We start from the raw sequence: 18,935 nt of genomic DNA, 5'->3' as shown, positions 1-18,935 counted from the left end.
CTTCTAACACTTCGCTGTTATATGCTTCCACTTAACTGCATCAAGACAAGCAGTAAAAGAACGAGCTAGACAGAGCAAAAGATCTGAGCTCAGAGCAGAACAGTTATGAAGTCAAGTCAATCTGAATCATTTGCAAGAGCGTATATCCGCTCCGTGTAGAAGGATCAGCTCTGAAATGTTAAAAAAAGCCTCACGAGCTGGAAGCATGTCAGTCATCTTTTTAATGGAACTATGGATGAATTGGGTAAAGTATCAAGGGTTCAGATGCTGATAATTTGAGTCAGAGGTTACTTGTATGCTATTTCCAGTATTAGCACCCGTGCCCTCTGCAACAGCTCCTGCTTTTCTGCCAGCTGCTATCTGTTCTGCTGTGCTCCACATGCATCACCCCAGGATGAAAGCTGCAGCTCCAGCAGAGATCTCATCAGTCAGAAGACCTCTTGATACTTTGAGATAATGATTATTATTAGTGCCAACACCCCTTTTGGGTGACTGTCAGCCTAAACTATAGCACAAAATTAGCTATCCTCGTTTGTTAATTAATTTTGTTTGTAAAATACTCCTCTGAGGGAGAGGGAATAAATGTTACCATTAAGGACTTAAATAGGCTTTCAGATGAAATACCATAACCAGCTGCAGGTCAGCAACAAACCATTCTTTGTTAAGGTGTTTTCCTTTTGCAGAGATACAGACTTAACAAGCTGAATAATCTCATCTTTTTAAGGTAGACTGTTAAGGTGGACTACTTCTATGATCAAAAATATCCTATAGGTCATACTAGCAGAAAGGAATCGTAAGGAATAAATTTTGAACTATTCATTACTTTAGTATAGCATTTTCTGAAAAACCCTGTGAAAAAGGCTACAATATTCTCCTACTTATGGTTAATATTTTATACATTTTTGACCTGTTACTAATGTTTAAAAATAGTAATCTTAAGCAATCTTAATTTTTCTGGCCCACACAAGAATCACCAAGCTGGAATCAAGACCGATATACACAGAAATCGGAATTCTAATCTTACCCAGGTTATTAAAAAAGAAAATCAACCAAAGCACATTATTTTAGCAGATTGTTTATTAATATAAGCATTAAACAAATCAGTAGTGTGTGAAATTGCTTCATAATAGATTAAAAAAAAAAAATCTGACATCTCAGTATAAGCCTGAAATTACAGGGAAAAATTACTCTCTTGCCAAACCGTCCTTTGACCTTTAAGCCACCAGCACACTATGCTATACCCTCAACTTAGACAATCTCAGAAATTTTGTTACGGAGCAGTATGTAAAAATCCTAAAGAACTTCAGTATTGTATGACCACCTTAGGAAAAAAGATAGCATTTTAGAGGTATATAAAGCTGGCAAGAAAAATCCACCCAAGGAAGATATTTAAACACTGGAAAGGAATACACAGGAAATTGCTGTTGATATGACAGTGGTTCAGAAAAGTCTAAACAAAATGACCAAATGTGTCACATTAACTGTCATAGAAAAATACTTGAATAAAAATTTCAAAAATGAGGTGATTAGGGTAAAAAATGGCAGGGTAAAAATATCAGAAAGTAAGAGAAAGGGAAATAGTGAAGAAGTTCACATCTGTTAACACATGATAGCGGTCACTATTTTAATTTCTTCTACTTGACATAATTTTTCCATTTAGTATAATGGTAGCGATCACACCGTGATTGTATACACATAATAGGAACCTTGGAATTCCTTCTCCAGATTACTTCTAATAGACTATAGAAAATAACCTAGGTATTGTTACTGTACACCATTAGCTCATTCAGTAGATGTAACAGAAGCGAAGACGATATGAATGTGCCAGTAATTGTGTGCTACTGAAAACAGCCCTAGCGTTTACTGTGATTCACTAAACCTGCTCTGAATCAATGCTTTGGAATTTTGAGGTGCCTTTACAAACCTTTATGGCATATTTTCCAGAGGTGAACAGGAATAGGTAAGGATTCCCATTTTGTGTTCATCTCCAATTAAATTGAATTCACAATTAAACTGCTATCACAGTGAATTGAACCATCTGGACATAACGCAGACAAAGGGGTCTTACAGTTAACAGTGGCTTCTGAAAGAGGTGTGAATGAGTAAGCTGTTCCCAGTTTTAGGTGGCTCATGATCCACACGCTTGCAAGAAGCTTAATCAGGAATGCTATCTAGCAAGTGTAATTACCATTTTTTTATTTGGCATTAGCTATTTTTTCTTGACCTTTATTTTTTTCTGTTAATTAATGCAAATGTTTTAATATCAGTCTTTTTACAGTAATGATTTAAAAGAATAACTTGTGTTTTCTTGCTCTACAAGCTTGTTGAAGGATTTTCCAAAAGGGAAAATAGGGATTTCTTAAAAGCTTTTAATTTTTTCACTGGTATTTCATGGAGAGAAAAGCTGTTTTCACATGTAAATAATTTGACAAATAACCAGGGGTAAAATCAGACATAAAAATGAATAGATAATCCTGAGGGAGGGAACTCGGAAGAACAGAGATTTGAACAGAACTGGTTCTACTACAATTATATTCTTAGTTCTGTGTATTTTTCATTCTTCTTGTGGGCATAACTAAGTCCATGTACGCAAACTGAATCTCAAACACAGACATGTACTCCATCCAGTTCATTATTTACTGACCCTGGGAAGATCCTAACCACCATCTCCAGCTGGTGAGGAATGCCTCTCTAATGAGACATGCTAACATCAAAGGTGATGCAGGGCTCCATGTGAAACGGAAGCTAATAACCTCTGCTGAGCTGATAAATATGGGTTTCATGCCAGCATTGCCCAAGCTACTGGGGTCAAGTGACATTAAGATTGCAAAAACGTGGATGAAAGTAGGGAGGCACCAGCAAGAGACTGTGGCAAAGGATAGGGAGGCAATTACCAGTAACGCGGTGCTGGGTGAAACAAAGCAAACTTAATGTCATAATAAAATGAAACTGAGGCAACCGGAGTTTGACGGGGTAAGCAAGTCTTTCACGGGGGATACAAAACCTCTTCTGTTTTGTTAAGCTGAATGGCAAGAGTGCTCTGTACTAAAGGAAAATGCTAGAGAAGAAAATCAACTCAACATTTCCGTGCGTTAGGGATCCAAGATGGCATAGTGCTGTTGATACAATTAGTGTCTTGCTTTTCTAGCCACCTATCTGCATATATACAGCTAGCTGTAATTGCTAACAATTAGCAGATGGGGCTGCCCTTTGCTCCGTGTCAGAGGAAATGCATAGCGTGCCCTATAATTCATCTTCCTGACCCGGTTCATAAGAAACACTACTCATACTGGCAGGAACTTGTTTGACAGAAGGGATGTCAGCAAGAGCTTTTGCTCAGTCTCACTCCACTGGCCACAACTGTAGTACCAAAGCTATTGTCCTAGATAACTGCTATTCTTGCTGTAATGTTTAAGGCTTGGTTTTAGAAAAAAAGCAATCTATTTGCTTTGTGTGCAGCAAATAACAAAGGGAAGTTCGTAGACAACGTTAGTAGACAGTCCTGTAGTTAGCAGGTGAAAGTCAGAAACACAGGTAAATGTTTTATTGGCTAAGCAGGAAAAGATCTGAATTAATTTAATACTAAGTTCAAATGAATTTTTTTGTAAGGCAGTACTTGTCTGACATTCCTGTAGGAGTCTAAGCCTATGGAAATGTTTAGGAATGGCTATTAAATTTAAAAACCAAGATAGATACTTTGCTGTTTATTTTTGATCACATCAGCTGACTTGCCGCAGTAACATCCTTCCTGCCAGTCCAACTGATTGAAAAGGAACACAAAGCTGTAAACACCTCCCTCTTCAGATGAACAACAGTATTAAATATAATACTTTCACCAACTGTTTCACAGTTTAAGTAGCAATGTAGTTCAAGTAAATTAAGACTTGTCTAATGTGCAATTCAGTGATATAGTAGGAGTTAGAATCTGACTCTACTGTTGCAATTCTACCCCATCAATATACCGCATTTGACTCCTCTTAAGATGTATTTAAAAAAGCATAGCTAAGTACTTAAAGTTAGAACTTACAATCAAGTCATTGCTTATTTTTAATAACAAAAATTATTATTGGAAGTCACCACTAGATTTGTGTGAATCTGCTAGATTGTACTTTTAATTGTAATTCAATTGAAAATGATGGATGCAATATCCACATGGCTAAAAAGGAATCGGATTGATGTGGATATGTTAGCTGGGCATGGCTGGAAATGGTAAATACCTGTTCGTGCAATTAGCATTCTGCCTGACAGGAAATTCTGACGCATTTGCATCAATGCTGATGCAGAGAACTGTTCTGGATCACAGATATCATACAGGATATTCCTAGACTGCTGTCACTTATTTCTTCCTACTTGGTATAATTGGACATAAACTATAAAATGTCTGGGGTCTGTAAAAAAAACCTTGAATGGACAACAGCCACTTTCCCCAAGTCTCTACTGTTTTGTTCTTAATTTTTCACTCAAAATATTCTCATTCTGAGGTTACTTACAGTTCTTGCTCAGAAAGTTCCCTTAAAGTTGATGGGGAATTCTGGTCCCATTAGAGCAGATGCAGTAGCAGGGAAGAAATCTTCAAGAATTGTTGTGGAATTTCCACTTCATTATTCACGTTACAGAGGGATTTCCCCTGCTTTCGACTCCTGTGGAACAAGAAGTAACTTTTAGTCTACTGTACTTGTGGGACCTTTGGGAATTCCTAGCCATACTTAAAAAGACTCAACCCCTCAGTGCTCTTGCTCTTCCCTTTGTTGCCCCATCTATTCCTATAGCCTTGGTTTGACAGGGCAACAGGTTTCTCTGGGAGCAAACACAGGACAAGGAAGGTGACTTTTGTCATTAGCTTGAAGTATTCCCTAGCCACTGTCCTGTCAAGTCAGCCCATATTCAGAAAACTGTAGTTTTGACTGCACTTCTATAGCCCTGCTGTGGATCCCAAGCATCCACACTTGGTTCCTGTTTTGTCCTCTTCTGAAGTTTTATCAGGCCAGGCAAAGGCCTAGCAACCCGGCAGCGCAGATCAGCAGGCAAAAACAGCAGCAAGAGCTTTCTCTGCCACCCCTTTCCTTTGCATACGTAGGAGAGGAAGAGAAAACCACCGTCTCTTGCATCAGCTACAGATGGGTAGACTGTTCACGCTCTCCTCCCAAGACAGTCCCCTCCCTTGGCTCACTGTGGGCAGGGCTGACCAGAAATCTTTTGACAAACTCTGACGAGGTAAATGTGGCTGTACACAGTTACACTTCCTGCTGTCTGCAGACTTCAGCCATCACTTTGTGTTCTAGTCATTCTTTTTCAATTGTTACTTTGCAACAACAGGCATAATTTCTTATGCTATGAGGAAAAACAAGTTGAAGTGAGATCATGAAGTATTTCTGTAATTTGCAGATCTGAGGTCTAGGCACCGATTGTTTATAATTTCCGTGTCTTCTGTGTAGAATCTTTGTGGTACCTAAGGAGATGCAATAGGAATGAGATGGGGATGCTTTACCCATAGAAGAACAAACACTAAACTTCAAATAACAAGGTTAGTCTCTAAATCTGTACTTTGAGAAGTAGTAGGCCACACTGTATTAAATACTGACAGGTCTGTTCTAGAGAATAGATATGTGAAAGAACCAGACTGTTCTCTGTGTATTTTTTCAAATTATAAAAAGGATTATTTTTTTTTAGTTCCAAAATATTCTTGAACATGCATTCCTAGAATAGTTAAAACTATTAAAACTTAAGTTTAACAATAATGTTTCTGCATTTTATTGTTTGCTAATTGAGGAAGTGGTACTGGTCTAAGCATACACCTCACCAGACACCTGAGAATCCAGATGCTCCACCCTGGGGGCAAAGGAGTGGAGGGAGGAGGATTTCAGTCAGCTCACACTTTGAGACATAAGCAATCACCTGCTACCAGCCTTCCCTATTTCTGGGTCAGTTAACTCAAGTTGTCAACTTCCTCAGCTGGTACTGAATTGTAATAACAAAGTTCCTGGATTTACCACTGTAAGTGTAGTCATAAACTAGCTTTCAGGAGTCTTCCCAGGTAAAAAGTGCTAAAACAATGCAGCCAAATATATCACAAGCTACAGGTTACAGTGATGTTGCCTTGCCACTTGAAGCGGAGCTGTAACTTCTAAGTATTTCCTAGATCAATACTCCTGACGACTCCTGACAGCTACGTTAAAAATGGAAGCCTTCTGTATTCAGTTTGGGATCAGAAACACAACTCGAAAGACAAACATTTCTTTTTACCTTTTAATTCATTTCAAGGGATGTTTGTCAAACAAGGGTTCAGCAATCAAAGGCAGGCAGCTTCCTGCCCTATGGCAAGTCGTCTCACCTCTCTTAGATGGCTGCATTTTAAATAACCACTTTGCATCGCTCCGCAGCTGAGCACTCGCGAGTGAGCGAGCTGGTCCAGGAGAGCCACAACTGGTCAAGCCTGGCTACACCAGCAGGCACCAACAACGTCCCTACCATGTACAGGTATCCTGCTGGTGCCTACATGATGAACGCTAAAGGCAACTGAACAATCTCTAGCTTGTCCCATTTCTGCTAGCTATTATTCCATTGTAAATAGCTACCCTTTCAGCAATTTGTTCTGATTGATGTCTCTGTATACCTGAAAATGAGGTAGATTGCTTAGATTTGTCAAACCAATTCTTAGACTTGGTTTGACAAAATGTAAGCTACAGAGACTACAGAGCTTCTTCACAGGTTTTGAGGGGTCTTAGTCCAAAAAAAAAAAAAAGGCCAAAAATAACACTCATGACTGCTTCCAGACACCTTTTCTGAAATTTTAGTTTTCTCTGGTACTAATCTCCAGTTCTAGTAAAGAATTGTAAATCATTTGAGATAAACCAGCTTACAATGTATTTCATAACGACATTATGCAGTATTTATCTAAAATATAATAGTCTTTCTGCAGGAACAGTGACCAACAGCAATGCTGAAAATGCATGCAAACTGGATGGTGTGGATGAAAGTCAAAACACCTAAAACTGTTTCATCAAATCTTTATCTCAATGTTATGAAATCTCAGTATAAAATATTTTTCAGGAACTCATGAGCCAGCTGGTGTTATTAACACGACTACTACATAGGCTATCAACTTCTGCTAGCCAGTCTCTAATTCCTAGAAATTGCTTTGTGCCAAAGTCATTACTGCCTAATTAGAGTCCACAAGAAACAAACTGATGAGCCAGGGAAGTTCCATAGTATTGCAGGCACAATTGCATATTATATACTGTTGCCAGATACAGGGAGCTTAGCGGTTGGTTAGTCAGGCTTTTACAAAAATGCTTTTGTAGTTGTCTTTAAGGGCTAGTAGTTTATTGGCAGTTATTTTGCCCATGGATCACCAGATTCTTATTCAGATCCAAGACTGCAGATTTTTCCCTTGCTCTTTCTTATTTCTTTTGTTTCACAGGAGGACTATGAGTTCACTCTAAAGATCTGGTTTGCAAGGGAAAGACCTGGTTTTTGCTGAAAAGGTGTAATTGTGAGAATCAAAACAGTCATTCAACTATGCAACTTTGTTTAAAAAAAAAAATAAATCCCTGGAATACAAATTACATACGAATATTTCAAGGTCCATAATTTATTTTTCTAATCTTTTACTTAGACATTCTCTTCAGTTTCACGTATGGGGAAAAGATCATGATTGGAATTTTTTGTAATCTTGGACCATTAGGACAAATACTATATCCAGTATTTGGGTTAAAAAACCTAATCTGTTTAGCTGTTACTGTGATGTTTTTCAAAAGGACTTAATTTCAGTCACTTTTACTGCACTGTTTTGTGGTTGTTGTTTTTGTTTTAGTATGTGTAAAACTAAAGGTATTTGGAAAAATGCTGCTGCAATTTAATTAATACTACATGGAAGAGAAGCTGGATTTAGTTTTGAGATTTTGTAAAATGCTTTGTCTATAAACTACATAATCTATTAAGCAGATACGGTCCCGTATGTTAATGCAGTATTTGAGATTTGAAACACAAGTGGCAAGAGATAGCTTAAGGACAATAGCTTAGGCAAGCAAATTGCTTGTCATCATTTGCTTTTCTGTAACCAGGTCGCCCCCCTCCCCGCGCTCCTCTTTCCCCGCTAAATCTCTCCAGAAAGCTGGATTTTGTGTTAACGTGGGTGTGTCTGGATTTCACCTCCTTAGGAGAAAACCTCTCCTCCCTCCTCCTCCTCCCCCGAAAGGCAGGAGTGTGTGGCTGGGGTGCGGATCGCGCGATTAATCCCCCATTTTTCTCCTCAAGGGCGTTACAACTTCCCCCCCCCCCCCCCCTTCTTCCCCCCACGACGAGTTTTTCCTCACCGGCCACCTTTTTCCCCAAAGGGGAACCGAAGAGCATCTCCCTCCCGCACCCCGGGGGCGGGGGGCAGACCTGCCTGTGCCAGACCCCCGCCGCTCCTCCTCCTCCTCCTCCTCCTCATGCTGCGGGGCAGAGGCCGCCCGCCCTCCCGCCTCAGCCGCCCCCCTCACGCGGCGCGGCCGTTGGGGCTCGCGCGCCGCCACCGCCGCAACGCCCGTGCGCGCGCCCTGCAGCGGTTCCCCCCCCCCCCCCAGCCCCGCCCCTTTCTAATTGCGCCGCCATCCCCGAGCGGCGGGGAGGAAAGGACCCGGGCCGGCGGAGGGATAACGGGCTGCCTCACACGGACCGGGGCGGAGGGATCCATACGCTGGAACCGCCCGTCGGGGAGGGAGGGAGGGAGTGATGCGGCGCGGCCGGGCTGGCTGAGGCGAGGTGGCCGTTATTTGGGAGAAGGGGGTGGGAAGCGGAGGTGGTGCCGCGGCAGCCTGCGGCGGCGGGGGGGGTGGGGGGGGTGGTGGCAAGGCGGCAGGCGAACAGCTGGACCCGGGTGTTAAGGGCTGGGGAGGGGGTCGGGGGGCTCCGGGGGGGCGGCAAGGCGCCGGGGGGCCGAGGAGAGAGCTGAGGGGAGGGGACGGGGGAGCGGCCAGCGCGGGGGAAGGGCGAGGTTGCGGGGCGAGGCGGCGTGTGCCGGTCCCGTCCCTATGTTGCGTCGTAGTTCAGTGGAAAAGGGAAGGGGTTAGAAAAGAGAACTGATTTAAAATAGCCTCTCGTCCCTGCCGGGGGCCGGTTCCCTCTCCGCGGGCTGCCTGTGCCATCGCGGGGGGGGGCAGAGGGATTCTCTTGTGTGGAGAAGCAGCCTGGGGGGCTGAGCTGTGAGTGGGGGTGGGGGTCTCTGCCCCTCTTCCTTGCCTCCCCTCGTTTGGTTTTTTTCTGGGTGGGAAGGAGCAGGATGAGCTTGCAGAGTTTTACTGGAATTTCTCCTTCCTTTCTGAGGAGCTGCCGCTGCTGAAGCAGATTTTTCCTTCCTTTCTTTTTTTGTCTGATGCAGAATCCCAGTAGCTAGGCAGCCTCCCTCTTTTCTTTCCTGCCTTCCTTCTACCCCTTCGGTACGTAGGAAGGGAGAGACATCAATGGAAAGGCTGAAATACGCGTAGATGGACCTTCAAATGCATTTTTTCTTGAAAGAGGAAGATAAATCCCAGTTGCCAGTGCACTGACTTTTTGTTGCTGTTGCATTGCTTGGTAAAAATGCGGTTCGCTTACTCCAGCTAAATCCTTGGAGCGTTTCAGAGTTGCTACAGTGAAGGACTTCTCATATTTTTTGCATCAGAGGAGCTACGTTGATGTTAACCGTTTTTTTGTAAAATGGAGAACGAAATATTCACACCCCTTTTGGAGCAGTTCATGTCTAGCCCTCTTGTCACCTGGGTAAGCATTCATTTTTCCTCCCACGTTATTCATTTATTTGCTCATTGTTTGAAGATAAATGCCTTGCGGCAGAGAATGAGGTGGAGTTAGTGTCACGGTGGTGATGATTATGTTTTAGGTTAAGACATTTGGACCGTTAGCTGGAGGAAATGGGACCAACCTGGAAGAATATGTGGCGCTAGTGGATGGCGTGTTTCTGAACGAAGTCATGCTGCAAATGTAAGTGTGTGCAAGTTGTGCCTTGGGTTTATTTTTTCCTGTTTTGTTTCTCTTGTATGTTTTGCTTTCTTCTGAAAACTCTTTTTTTCCCTCCATATTGACCCTGGTAATTTTCTTTCTTTTCTACTTAAAGTAGTCATGTGGTCAGTTAAGAGGAGACTTCAGAGCCTGGCAGATACTCTTTACAGTTTAATGTCAGTGTGATGTATTTGCAGGATGTATAGTGTAATACAGGCTGAATCATGAGATATAGAACTTACTGGAAAATTGGATGACTGTAAATAGCTTTCCAGATTTCCACTGAGAAGCATAAAGGTTCATTCTGCTGTAAGTCATGCTCATAAACAGAATTTTGAATAAATTTGCCAATATAAGAATAAGATTCTAATACATGTCTTAGTTCACATGACATGCAACTTAAGGATCATATGCGAGTCACATAATGTTGTTTACTGAGCAAATGGACCATCCTTTAACTCCTTCTGCTTTATTTTTTTACGGTTCCAAATTATTATAGATAGCAGCTGTGCAGTAAAGCTGAAATTTTAATTGAGAGTATAGAATGTTTTCTGGCTATGAACCGCTGAAGAAACATTTTTACATGGTTTCATAAATTGTTTATTGAAAACTCTGATTGTTAAAAAAATTTTTTTATAGTGACTTTTTGTTAATCATAGTTTTGACTGGAATGTTGCCCACTACTGTAAGGCTAGAGAGTAGCACTTTTGTCAAGTGTCTAGTGATACAATCATAAAAATGTTACTAGTGGAAAAAATTTCGCCATATTTTTTTTTTCCGATATTTTAAGTCTTTACAGAGAAATATGTCTCTTGTTTGCATAGGTATGAAAAAATGTAGGCTTATGGATGGCTGGATAGATACATCGATGCGTGAGCAGCTTGTGATGACAGCTGTTCCTCAGGAACACTGCTCAGTGATGGGCATCCTTTTACTCTGTTCGTAGTTTTTACTCCTATTTAGTACTTTAAAAGTTTTTGCTGTTGGTATTCAGCTTGTATAACTAATCTATGTAGAAAGTTCTACACGTTACCACATTTAAGTTTGAATTCACATCCTTTTGAAACCAGTATTTTCTTTGTCACCTAATTCTGTGAATTCCAAGTATTTACTTCTGTAATATTGAGAAACATGGAAAACTTGGTGGAATTGAGCTTTTTGAAAAAAATCTTGAGTGTATTTCTGGCATATTTTAATAAGAACTTTAAGTGATGCATTCACTGAAGCATACTATTTTTATTTTACAATTTATTTTTTTTTTCTTGGACTACATCTAAATTACGTAGTTTGTCAATTATGACCATGCATTTAACATGCAGACCTTCTCATTTGATAAAAATGTTTGACAGCTGGAAGGCAAATAGTACTGGAGCTGGAATAAGGTGATTCTGAAGAATATAACCTTGAAATTAAACTTTCTCAGCAAGTTTTTGGACTACTAACAGTATAAATTGATACCTGATACATTATGTGGGAGACACACACGTGAAATGGAAAGCCGCAGAGAGGGAGCATTCTCATGCTTAAGGCACTGTGCGTTGAGTTTGGCTTTGACTCTGTATGTGCAGCTTTGACCCCAAGCGTGATTACTGTAGTTTACTTAGGACGAGTTGTGTGTATAAAAAATACACATGGGGCATGTAAATTTAAAATAAAATTGTTTGGTAGTCAGAACAATTAAACACTGCCCTAAATTAGAGGTGCGTGTAGAAGGACTGGTGTACAAATAAAATTCATTTTGCAAATATGCAACTACACTGGAAGGTGTATTGTATTTAAAATACATTTTTGGGGGACTGAAATGTGTTACGATTGATTACTGCCTCGAATTGAAGTTTCCAGAACTGTATTCTTATTTTGGAGGGGGTTTATTTGGTTTGGGTTTTTTGCCAGGATTGAAAGAGGAAAAAATGTTTCATGTTTTGCAGACAGAGTCAGTCTCTGGTGAAGTCACTGTGGAAACCTGTGTTAACTTCTGGTCCTGATCACTTTGAATATCCACCTATTAAACATGCGTCTTCGTTTGCAAAAATATTTAAAAGATGCGGCTCCAACTAATCAACGATATTACTTATTTTCAGTATTTTCCATCTTATTAGTATTTCTGTCTTTCCTTTCAGTCTTAACTACCATATGTTGAGGAAATGGGGCAGAAAAACTTGCATGACGTGACTTCAAAAGCAAAATATTTTTCTTTGGAATGTTTGGGTTTGTTTTTTTTTTTTTTTTTTTAAAGCTCTCAATGACTGACTTCACAGGAGAACTAGAGATCCGTGGTTAGGAGCTATGGCACTCTTAGAAGCTATATAGAAATGTTGTTCTTGCAGAAGGCACCAGGAATGCCATTCATAGAAATATGTGGAAAGCACTACTAAAAGTTAGGGTTTTTTACATGAGTTCTGTTATATGGTGCTTACTATTTACACTAGTTTTGAGATATTTCAGGCTGTTATGTTTTGGTGTGAGAATACAGCTAGCGCGTACCTGTCAGCTAAGGACTTTGTGATGGGCTGGTGTTGTACGTCGGTTCCTGTGGTTGGAAAGCCATTGCAGCGTTAGACGCTTTAAAGGGCATTAAAAGCATGAACAAGTGGAGGCTGTTAGAGGTGCTGTGGTCCTGCTTTGTATATATTCTTTAATATTTACTTTATTTTTGCCAAATATTGAAAAAACAAATGCTGTGACTATAGAAGTGAGTGTTAATATTGGATTAGGCATGGTTTGTAAACAGTTACACAATCAAAAAAAGTGGCTTTGTTACTTAAGAAGGTTTTTTTTGTTCCGTTAAAGAGTTAATCCTGCCCTCCATTAGCTACGAGTGAGAGTTTGTTAGTGTGGCATTCGTTTCTCCTTGTGCTTATCTAGACCAAATTTATTTTCCACAATTGTAATGATTCAGACAGAGGAAATAGATGTCAGCATTGGAATAGTTGCAGGATAATGGTACCAAGATGGTCAGGTTTTATCAGCATTGAGTTTATTGGTACCTCATACATGAGAAAAGAATAATTCATTGCATTCTTTGTATGTCTTCTGCTTTTGATTTTTTGGATGTTTTAGTACACGTGAAAATTACACAGATTCCATTTAGTGTCCAGTTACATCTGAAGAGCTCTTCCTTTGCTGGAGATGCTACAGGCCAATTTTATTATTGTATTTTATTTTTAATTAAGGAGAGTTCCAGTATTAGCTCCTAACTTGAGAGAATGTCTCTCATTTCCTGTTTAAATTTAGGTCCAGTTCTTCAAAAGTATTCGGTTACCTACCTTCTGCTGGGATCAGTCAGTATCTGATACCTCTGGATAGAAACCCATCTGTCTTTCTAAATCTGAGCCTTTATCTTTGTGTTCTTTGATACAAAAAGGGGTCATGCTTCTTGGAAATAAATCAAAACGCAACAGATCACTGCAGTGGTGTTCTGCCGTGGCAGGGATGTGGAGGAACATACCAAGAATACTTCATACCTTTACTATACCTCTATATCATAATACTTCTAACGTTATGGAGTGCTCATGTACTTGGGTAAAATATGTTGTGTATACTGCTAAAATAAATGAAATGGTATAATTCAATGGATTGGTCACGTGTTGCGCATCTAGGTGCAATTACTGTAAAATAATACTTAGTTGTCCTAGAGATATTTTTCCAGAACCTGACTAACAACACTTCCTTTTTTTTTTTTTTTTGGCATAATATTGTACTGTTTATGTACTCTCCTGATCCAAAAAGATCAAGGTGTTCTTGCAGAAACACTCATTTTCTGAGTGTTGTTTATTTTAATTTCTGATAAATCTTGTTCTCAGATATTTATTAATTGAATTCCAGTAGGATTGTGTAAGAAATGATGAAAGTCTTGTAGTACAAACTGTGGTTCCCAAACTGACAAGAGTCTTACTAGCTCCTTTGAATAAAAATAGACAGCTGCAAATAATTACAAGATTGGGACTTTCATTTCATTTAGCACCACCATTAATATTTGGTCAAGTAACAAAGACTTGAAGCTGTATTTTAATGGTTTTATTTTACTGTGCTTTGTATTTGTGGAAATGAATCTGTTGTAAAGGAACTATTGGACAAATACTGTATGCAGAATCAGTAATATATAGAACCAAATTCTGAAACTGAGTTAATTTAATCCACTGTCTGGAGAACCCGTCCGCTTTCATCACAATGTTCCATTCATAACTTTTGTCTTGATTGAACATATTAATCAATACTATCCATATCAGTTGTTGCATCCAGACATGGCGAGAACGACTTCAAAGGATGAAGTATTTTATTGTTCTCCTGTTTTTCTCCCTTTTGCTGTTCTCCCACTGTTTTTCACTGACTGGATCCGCATGCAGGCCTTTCACACCCATGGAATTTTTCAGGTGGACCGGCTGACTGTTTTCTTCCACCGCTCCGGTGGTGTGTGCCTAGAATGTGTAGACTGCTTCATTGACTCCTTTTCTGAGCTCTTAGTCTTTAGTTGTACGCTTTTTTCCAAACAGTTGAGCTTGCCAGCCCATACTTCTGGCTTGCCTATATCTTTCCCTGAAAACTGGACTCCATCTCTAGCGCTTGAGCCAGCTGCCTGGCTGTGTGAAAGAGTGCAGGAACATGCACTCCAATCCAATTAACTCTTTCTTGTGAAGAAGACCAAATAGCGAGAGGCAGCTTCAGCCAGGTTCTGGCTGGGCAGGGAAATGGAAAAGAGTTTTTGGGAAAATAAAATCGGTGAGTTTGGCAGTAAAAATATATGTACGTGTTTTAGAAAAAAGTCGAATATTATGAAGTGTGCACCTTTCTTGCTTTCTTGAAGCGAGTGGATTTGATTCACACTTTTCAGACGTGCTCTGTCGGGCTTCCACAGATGCAAGGTAGACGTCACTCTGGTAGTTTGTGAGAGTTCTTGCTCTTAAAAGTGGTTCTGCAGCAATAGGGCCCAGATTTTTCTTAAGGAAAGGTGAGTTTATAACACTCAGGTTTTTTGTAAAGAAGCAAATGCTTCAATAAGTGGTCCAGTAGAATGTGCACCATGGTCAAGATTGTTGGAATTCAAACCTTTTACAAAAAAAGAAAAGGTAGTTCTTACGGTGTGATGATGATTAATTTTAGACTTGAACATCTGCCTGCAGTGAGCTTCAAATTGGGCAAATGAGGTGGGCATAGGCTGATATCTGCACTTCTGAGGTGCTTGGGTTTTTGATAGCTAAAGGGAAAAAAAGTGTGGGTTGAATGTGGAATGCTTAGTGTTTGATCTTTGCTTATGTCTCTGTTTTATTAAGGTTTTTATGCTTTTGTACCCTTTTCCACAGTTGATGTCCAGTTTTTTTTGTACCTTCATCCTGTCTACTCTGATTTATTTCCATGCAGTAAACTATTCTGTGGCTCACTCTTGTTTTTTGCAGTATTTGGAAGATGAGGACGTAAATAATCTCATCTTCCTCTGCATGTATACATCCACTTCTTTGCTCTCTTCTTCATGTGCTGTCTTCAGTACGTTTCTTTGACTCTGTCTCCTTGTTTCCTTTGGTAATGTACTACTTATCCCATCCTTGGTCTAGGCTAGTAGCTGGGTCCAGGGAATAAAAGATTAGTTTAAAAACACTTTTTAATACGTACAGAGGTGCTCTATTGAGTCAATCTACCTGTTCCATAAATAGCAATCTTAGTTGAAAGATGTAAAACCAAAGTAACTCGTTTCAGCATTGAAAATGTTCTGGCAAGGAAACAACATACATTCACTATGGCTTTCCAGTTTTATTTTCGGAATATTTTGCATTTCACTCACATTCTACGTGCTGTTTCAAAGCCCTCTACAAACATAATAAAATAAACTTACTGATAGCTTTCTAGGCATACGTTTTGTGTGTTTCATTGTCAGGAAAGGTAAGTAAGAGTATACTGACAAACTGGCTCCTTCTATGACAGCTCAGTTCAGACTGTTTTATATGTAGGGACACGTGTACTGCATTGAAGAGTACAGGGCAGAGATGGCTGAGCGAGGTAACGGAGGAGACAGAGCCACAGAGTGCAGTGCAGCGCTACTGAACACAGCTGCCCTTACACAAGGCAGAGCGGGCTTTAGCTGAAGGCACAGGACCGCGTGGGGAATGCCACGAGCGTGACTTTGAGCCAGAGGAGGACACCTCCTGGTTTCACGCGAGTGGCTGTGCTGTGCGCTTTAGTGGTTCAGGGGTGATGGCCGAGCGGCTCATCTAGGCATCGCTTTTCCTTAGCAGCACCCGACACTGAGGCTGGGTGAGCCTTCCCGTTCCAGTTATGGCTGGCTGTAATCGTTCTGTTTGCAGGGCTGACTTTGCTCTTCACCTGCCTCTGCTTCTGTGCTGCCGCTGTCCTGGCTCCCTGTGCTTTAAGGAAAGCCAATACACAAGGTTTTAGGTTAGCTAAAAATGCCTTACCTGGGCTGATGAGCTTGCATCTTTCACTGGCAGGGCTGTGTTTCTTCAGGTTCCATGGCTAGTTTGAGGATCTCTACACCACAAACCTTTGCGAAGTATTAGTGTGCTCTGATCTTGCTTTTAAAAACTAATCTAGTTAATGGGCAAATTGGTTGCTAAATCAAGCACATCTTAATCCCGTGCTAAATTTGAGAAGCTTACTTCTAGGTTTTCCTCACTTGTTTCTTCTGTGAAGAAGGGACTTTTTAGCTTTGTGTTCTTCATATGTTCCTCTTATTTTTGGTTCCTCCTCGTTTTTTTCTAAACTAAATACCAATTTGTTGCCTTCCTTGTCTTTCATCCTGTACCACTTTTCCCTATGTAGTAATTATTTAGGGATCAAGACATTTTTTCGAAGTCCTGCTTTGTTAGAGCACATGACCTCAGTGGTCAGAGATTATTTGGTAATAACTGTGGGGGAGTCTCTGTTTGTTTGCTTTGTTTTAGAGAGTCCTGCATTTATGCCTTAAGATGCTCCAAAGAGGCATGGCATCTTAGGCGGTTGTTATTAAGCAGTATTTACAAAAGGCCTCCCCCTCCCTTCGTTTCATTGGACTAACTGATGTTAAGGCACCGAATCAAAGCAAGGCTACTGCTTGACCCAGACTTGGTTGGTGTGCTTTCCCATTGGCTTACTCTGAGGATAAAGCAAAAATTATCTTATGTTGTATTTTTGGACTGGGAAATAGTAAGGGACGAACTCGTAAGCGGCTTGTATTATATTCCTGGCTGTTGGGTGAATCTTTGAATCTGTGTTGCACATTTAGATATACTTGAAAACTTGCTTCCTGTGATGGGAGATAGAATTCACTTAGATAAAATTCTGTAATAAACCTTATTTTAAGCTGCAGAGAAATATTTGCTCTAGTTTTTGTTTGTGTGGTATCTTTGTTTTTCTTAAATAAGCCCTTGATCAAAAAATGCCCAGTGTAATTTCCTGGGTAGCTTGGGAATATACTTGCTGTATATTTAGAGTATTGTGTATGGCAGACAAAGATGAAATATAGATACTGGTTGATGTATGATAGAACGTGGACAAATGTCATACTTACAAAGCGCTGGTTTGCATCTTAGCAAGGACATTAATATTAATGTTTTAAGATGAAAAGAATGCACTTCTGCAGGCCCTTATATGTATGCTTATCTTGTAGCTTTGGGTAGTTGACAGGGATAAGGTCCTTCATGTACTGCTCTATTTATATCTAAATCAGTAGGGGATTGTACATGTATTGGTGTGCATGCAAAATTAGCAACACATTTCAGTTAGTGTGTGGAAGCAATAAAGTTGCTCACGCGGTTAAAATTTTTACAAGAAATGTAACTTATTTTCTTTGGCAATCCCCTTATATCCAGGAGCCTTGCATTTGAATTTCTCTCATTGTCTGTAGTAGTCTGTGCAAAAGGCTCAGATCTGTCACTTGGTAGTCTAAAAATTGGTATGGGAAAAGATAAAGGTGTATATTTTATTGTTATTAATTTACTTACAGAGCATTTATTGTACTTCATAAGAAAGGGAATTCTGGAGTTATAGTGTTCTAACCAAAAGTATTTAATGGAAATCTGTGTGGCAGTATTTTTATGACTTAAGATCTTTTTAGTCACTGGCACTGCAAGATTCAGGTACCTTTGGTGTTATCTCACTAGGCTGATCTCACATCAGTATTTCCTGCGTTTTTTAATACTCGGTGTGCTGAGATGTTTACCTGTGGTCAGACTATTTTGAATCTGAAGTACTAACTAATTGTTTTTGAGAATTTATAGCTTCAGCAAAGTTCAAAATAAAGAATAAAATGAGCGAACACTTTTCCAAGTCTTCCAAAGGAGAAATTATTTTTGGTAGTGCTATGATTATCAAATAAAGCAAAGTATATACTGCTGTAGTGTTGGAAGTTGGTTAGGGTAGAAGAGAAAAACTTGTATATATAAACTTAATAATCTCTTAAGAGTTTGTTTTTTAAGCTTAAATAAAGAAGACTGCATAAATGTGTATTGCTTTTAAATCTTACATAAATTATTTTCCCTTATATTAATATTTTAAATACCTTAGAAAGTATGTTAGCTCCACAAATGTCATTTGCTAAGGGCAATAAGTGTTTATTTGCCTCTCTTCTGTACTGCTCACTGCTTCCTACCTGTGATGACAACTTTCTGGCCCTATTCTGCTTCTTTTATAATTGTTTCTGATGTTTCTTCCAAACTACTACCCGTATGTTTGCAGCATGTTCTTTCCAAGGTAGATTGTAAAAACACTTTCTCACTTTAATGCCCTCTGATGTTTGGTATCAAGTCATGCTGCATCTTGTGATCCAGATCTGTGAGTGCTTACTTATGTCAAGCTAATCTTACTGTTGTCACAGGATTATTGTGGGTGTAAATGTTTGCAGTGTTTTAATGGTCAGTTACATTGAGGTGTGAATCACAAAGTCACATCGTTTTCAGTTACTCTGTTAATTAGTATTGGACTGAATAGATCTTAAAATTTGAACTCATTTGAGAAGTAAAAAACGTTGA

At 39.8% G+C, this 18,935-nt stretch overlaps 1 protein-coding gene across 3 annotated transcripts in view; it reads left to right on the top strand.

Annotated features, from left to right (window-relative positions):
• Positions 1 to 9,380: 9,380 nt before the first annotated feature.
• Positions 9,381 to 18,935, top strand: part of CCDC88A (coiled-coil domain containing 88A) — a gene marked incomplete at its 3' end in the record, with an annotated part of 76,887 nt that continues 67,332 nt past the window's right edge. For all 3 annotated transcript variants that reach the window (XM_082306628.1, XM_082306627.1, XM_082306626.1), the window contains exons 1-2: positions 9,381 to 9,741; positions 9,860 to 9,960. In XM_082306628.1, coding sequence (XP_082162754.1) covers positions 9,679 to 9,741; positions 9,860 to 9,960 — 164 coding nt within the window. In that variant the 5' untranslated portion in view covers positions 9,381 to 9,678. The remainder of the gene's footprint in view (positions 9,742 to 9,859; positions 9,961 to 18,935) is intronic.

Source organism: Platalea leucorodia (assembly GCF_965183815.1).
Source record: "Platalea leucorodia genome assembly, chromosome: 3".
NCBI classification, from domain to species: Eukaryota; Metazoa; Chordata; class Aves; order Pelecaniformes; family Threskiornithidae; genus Platalea; species Platalea leucorodia.
Note: the sequence above shows the minus strand (reverse complement) of the source record. Positions and strands in the feature narration are given on the sequence as shown.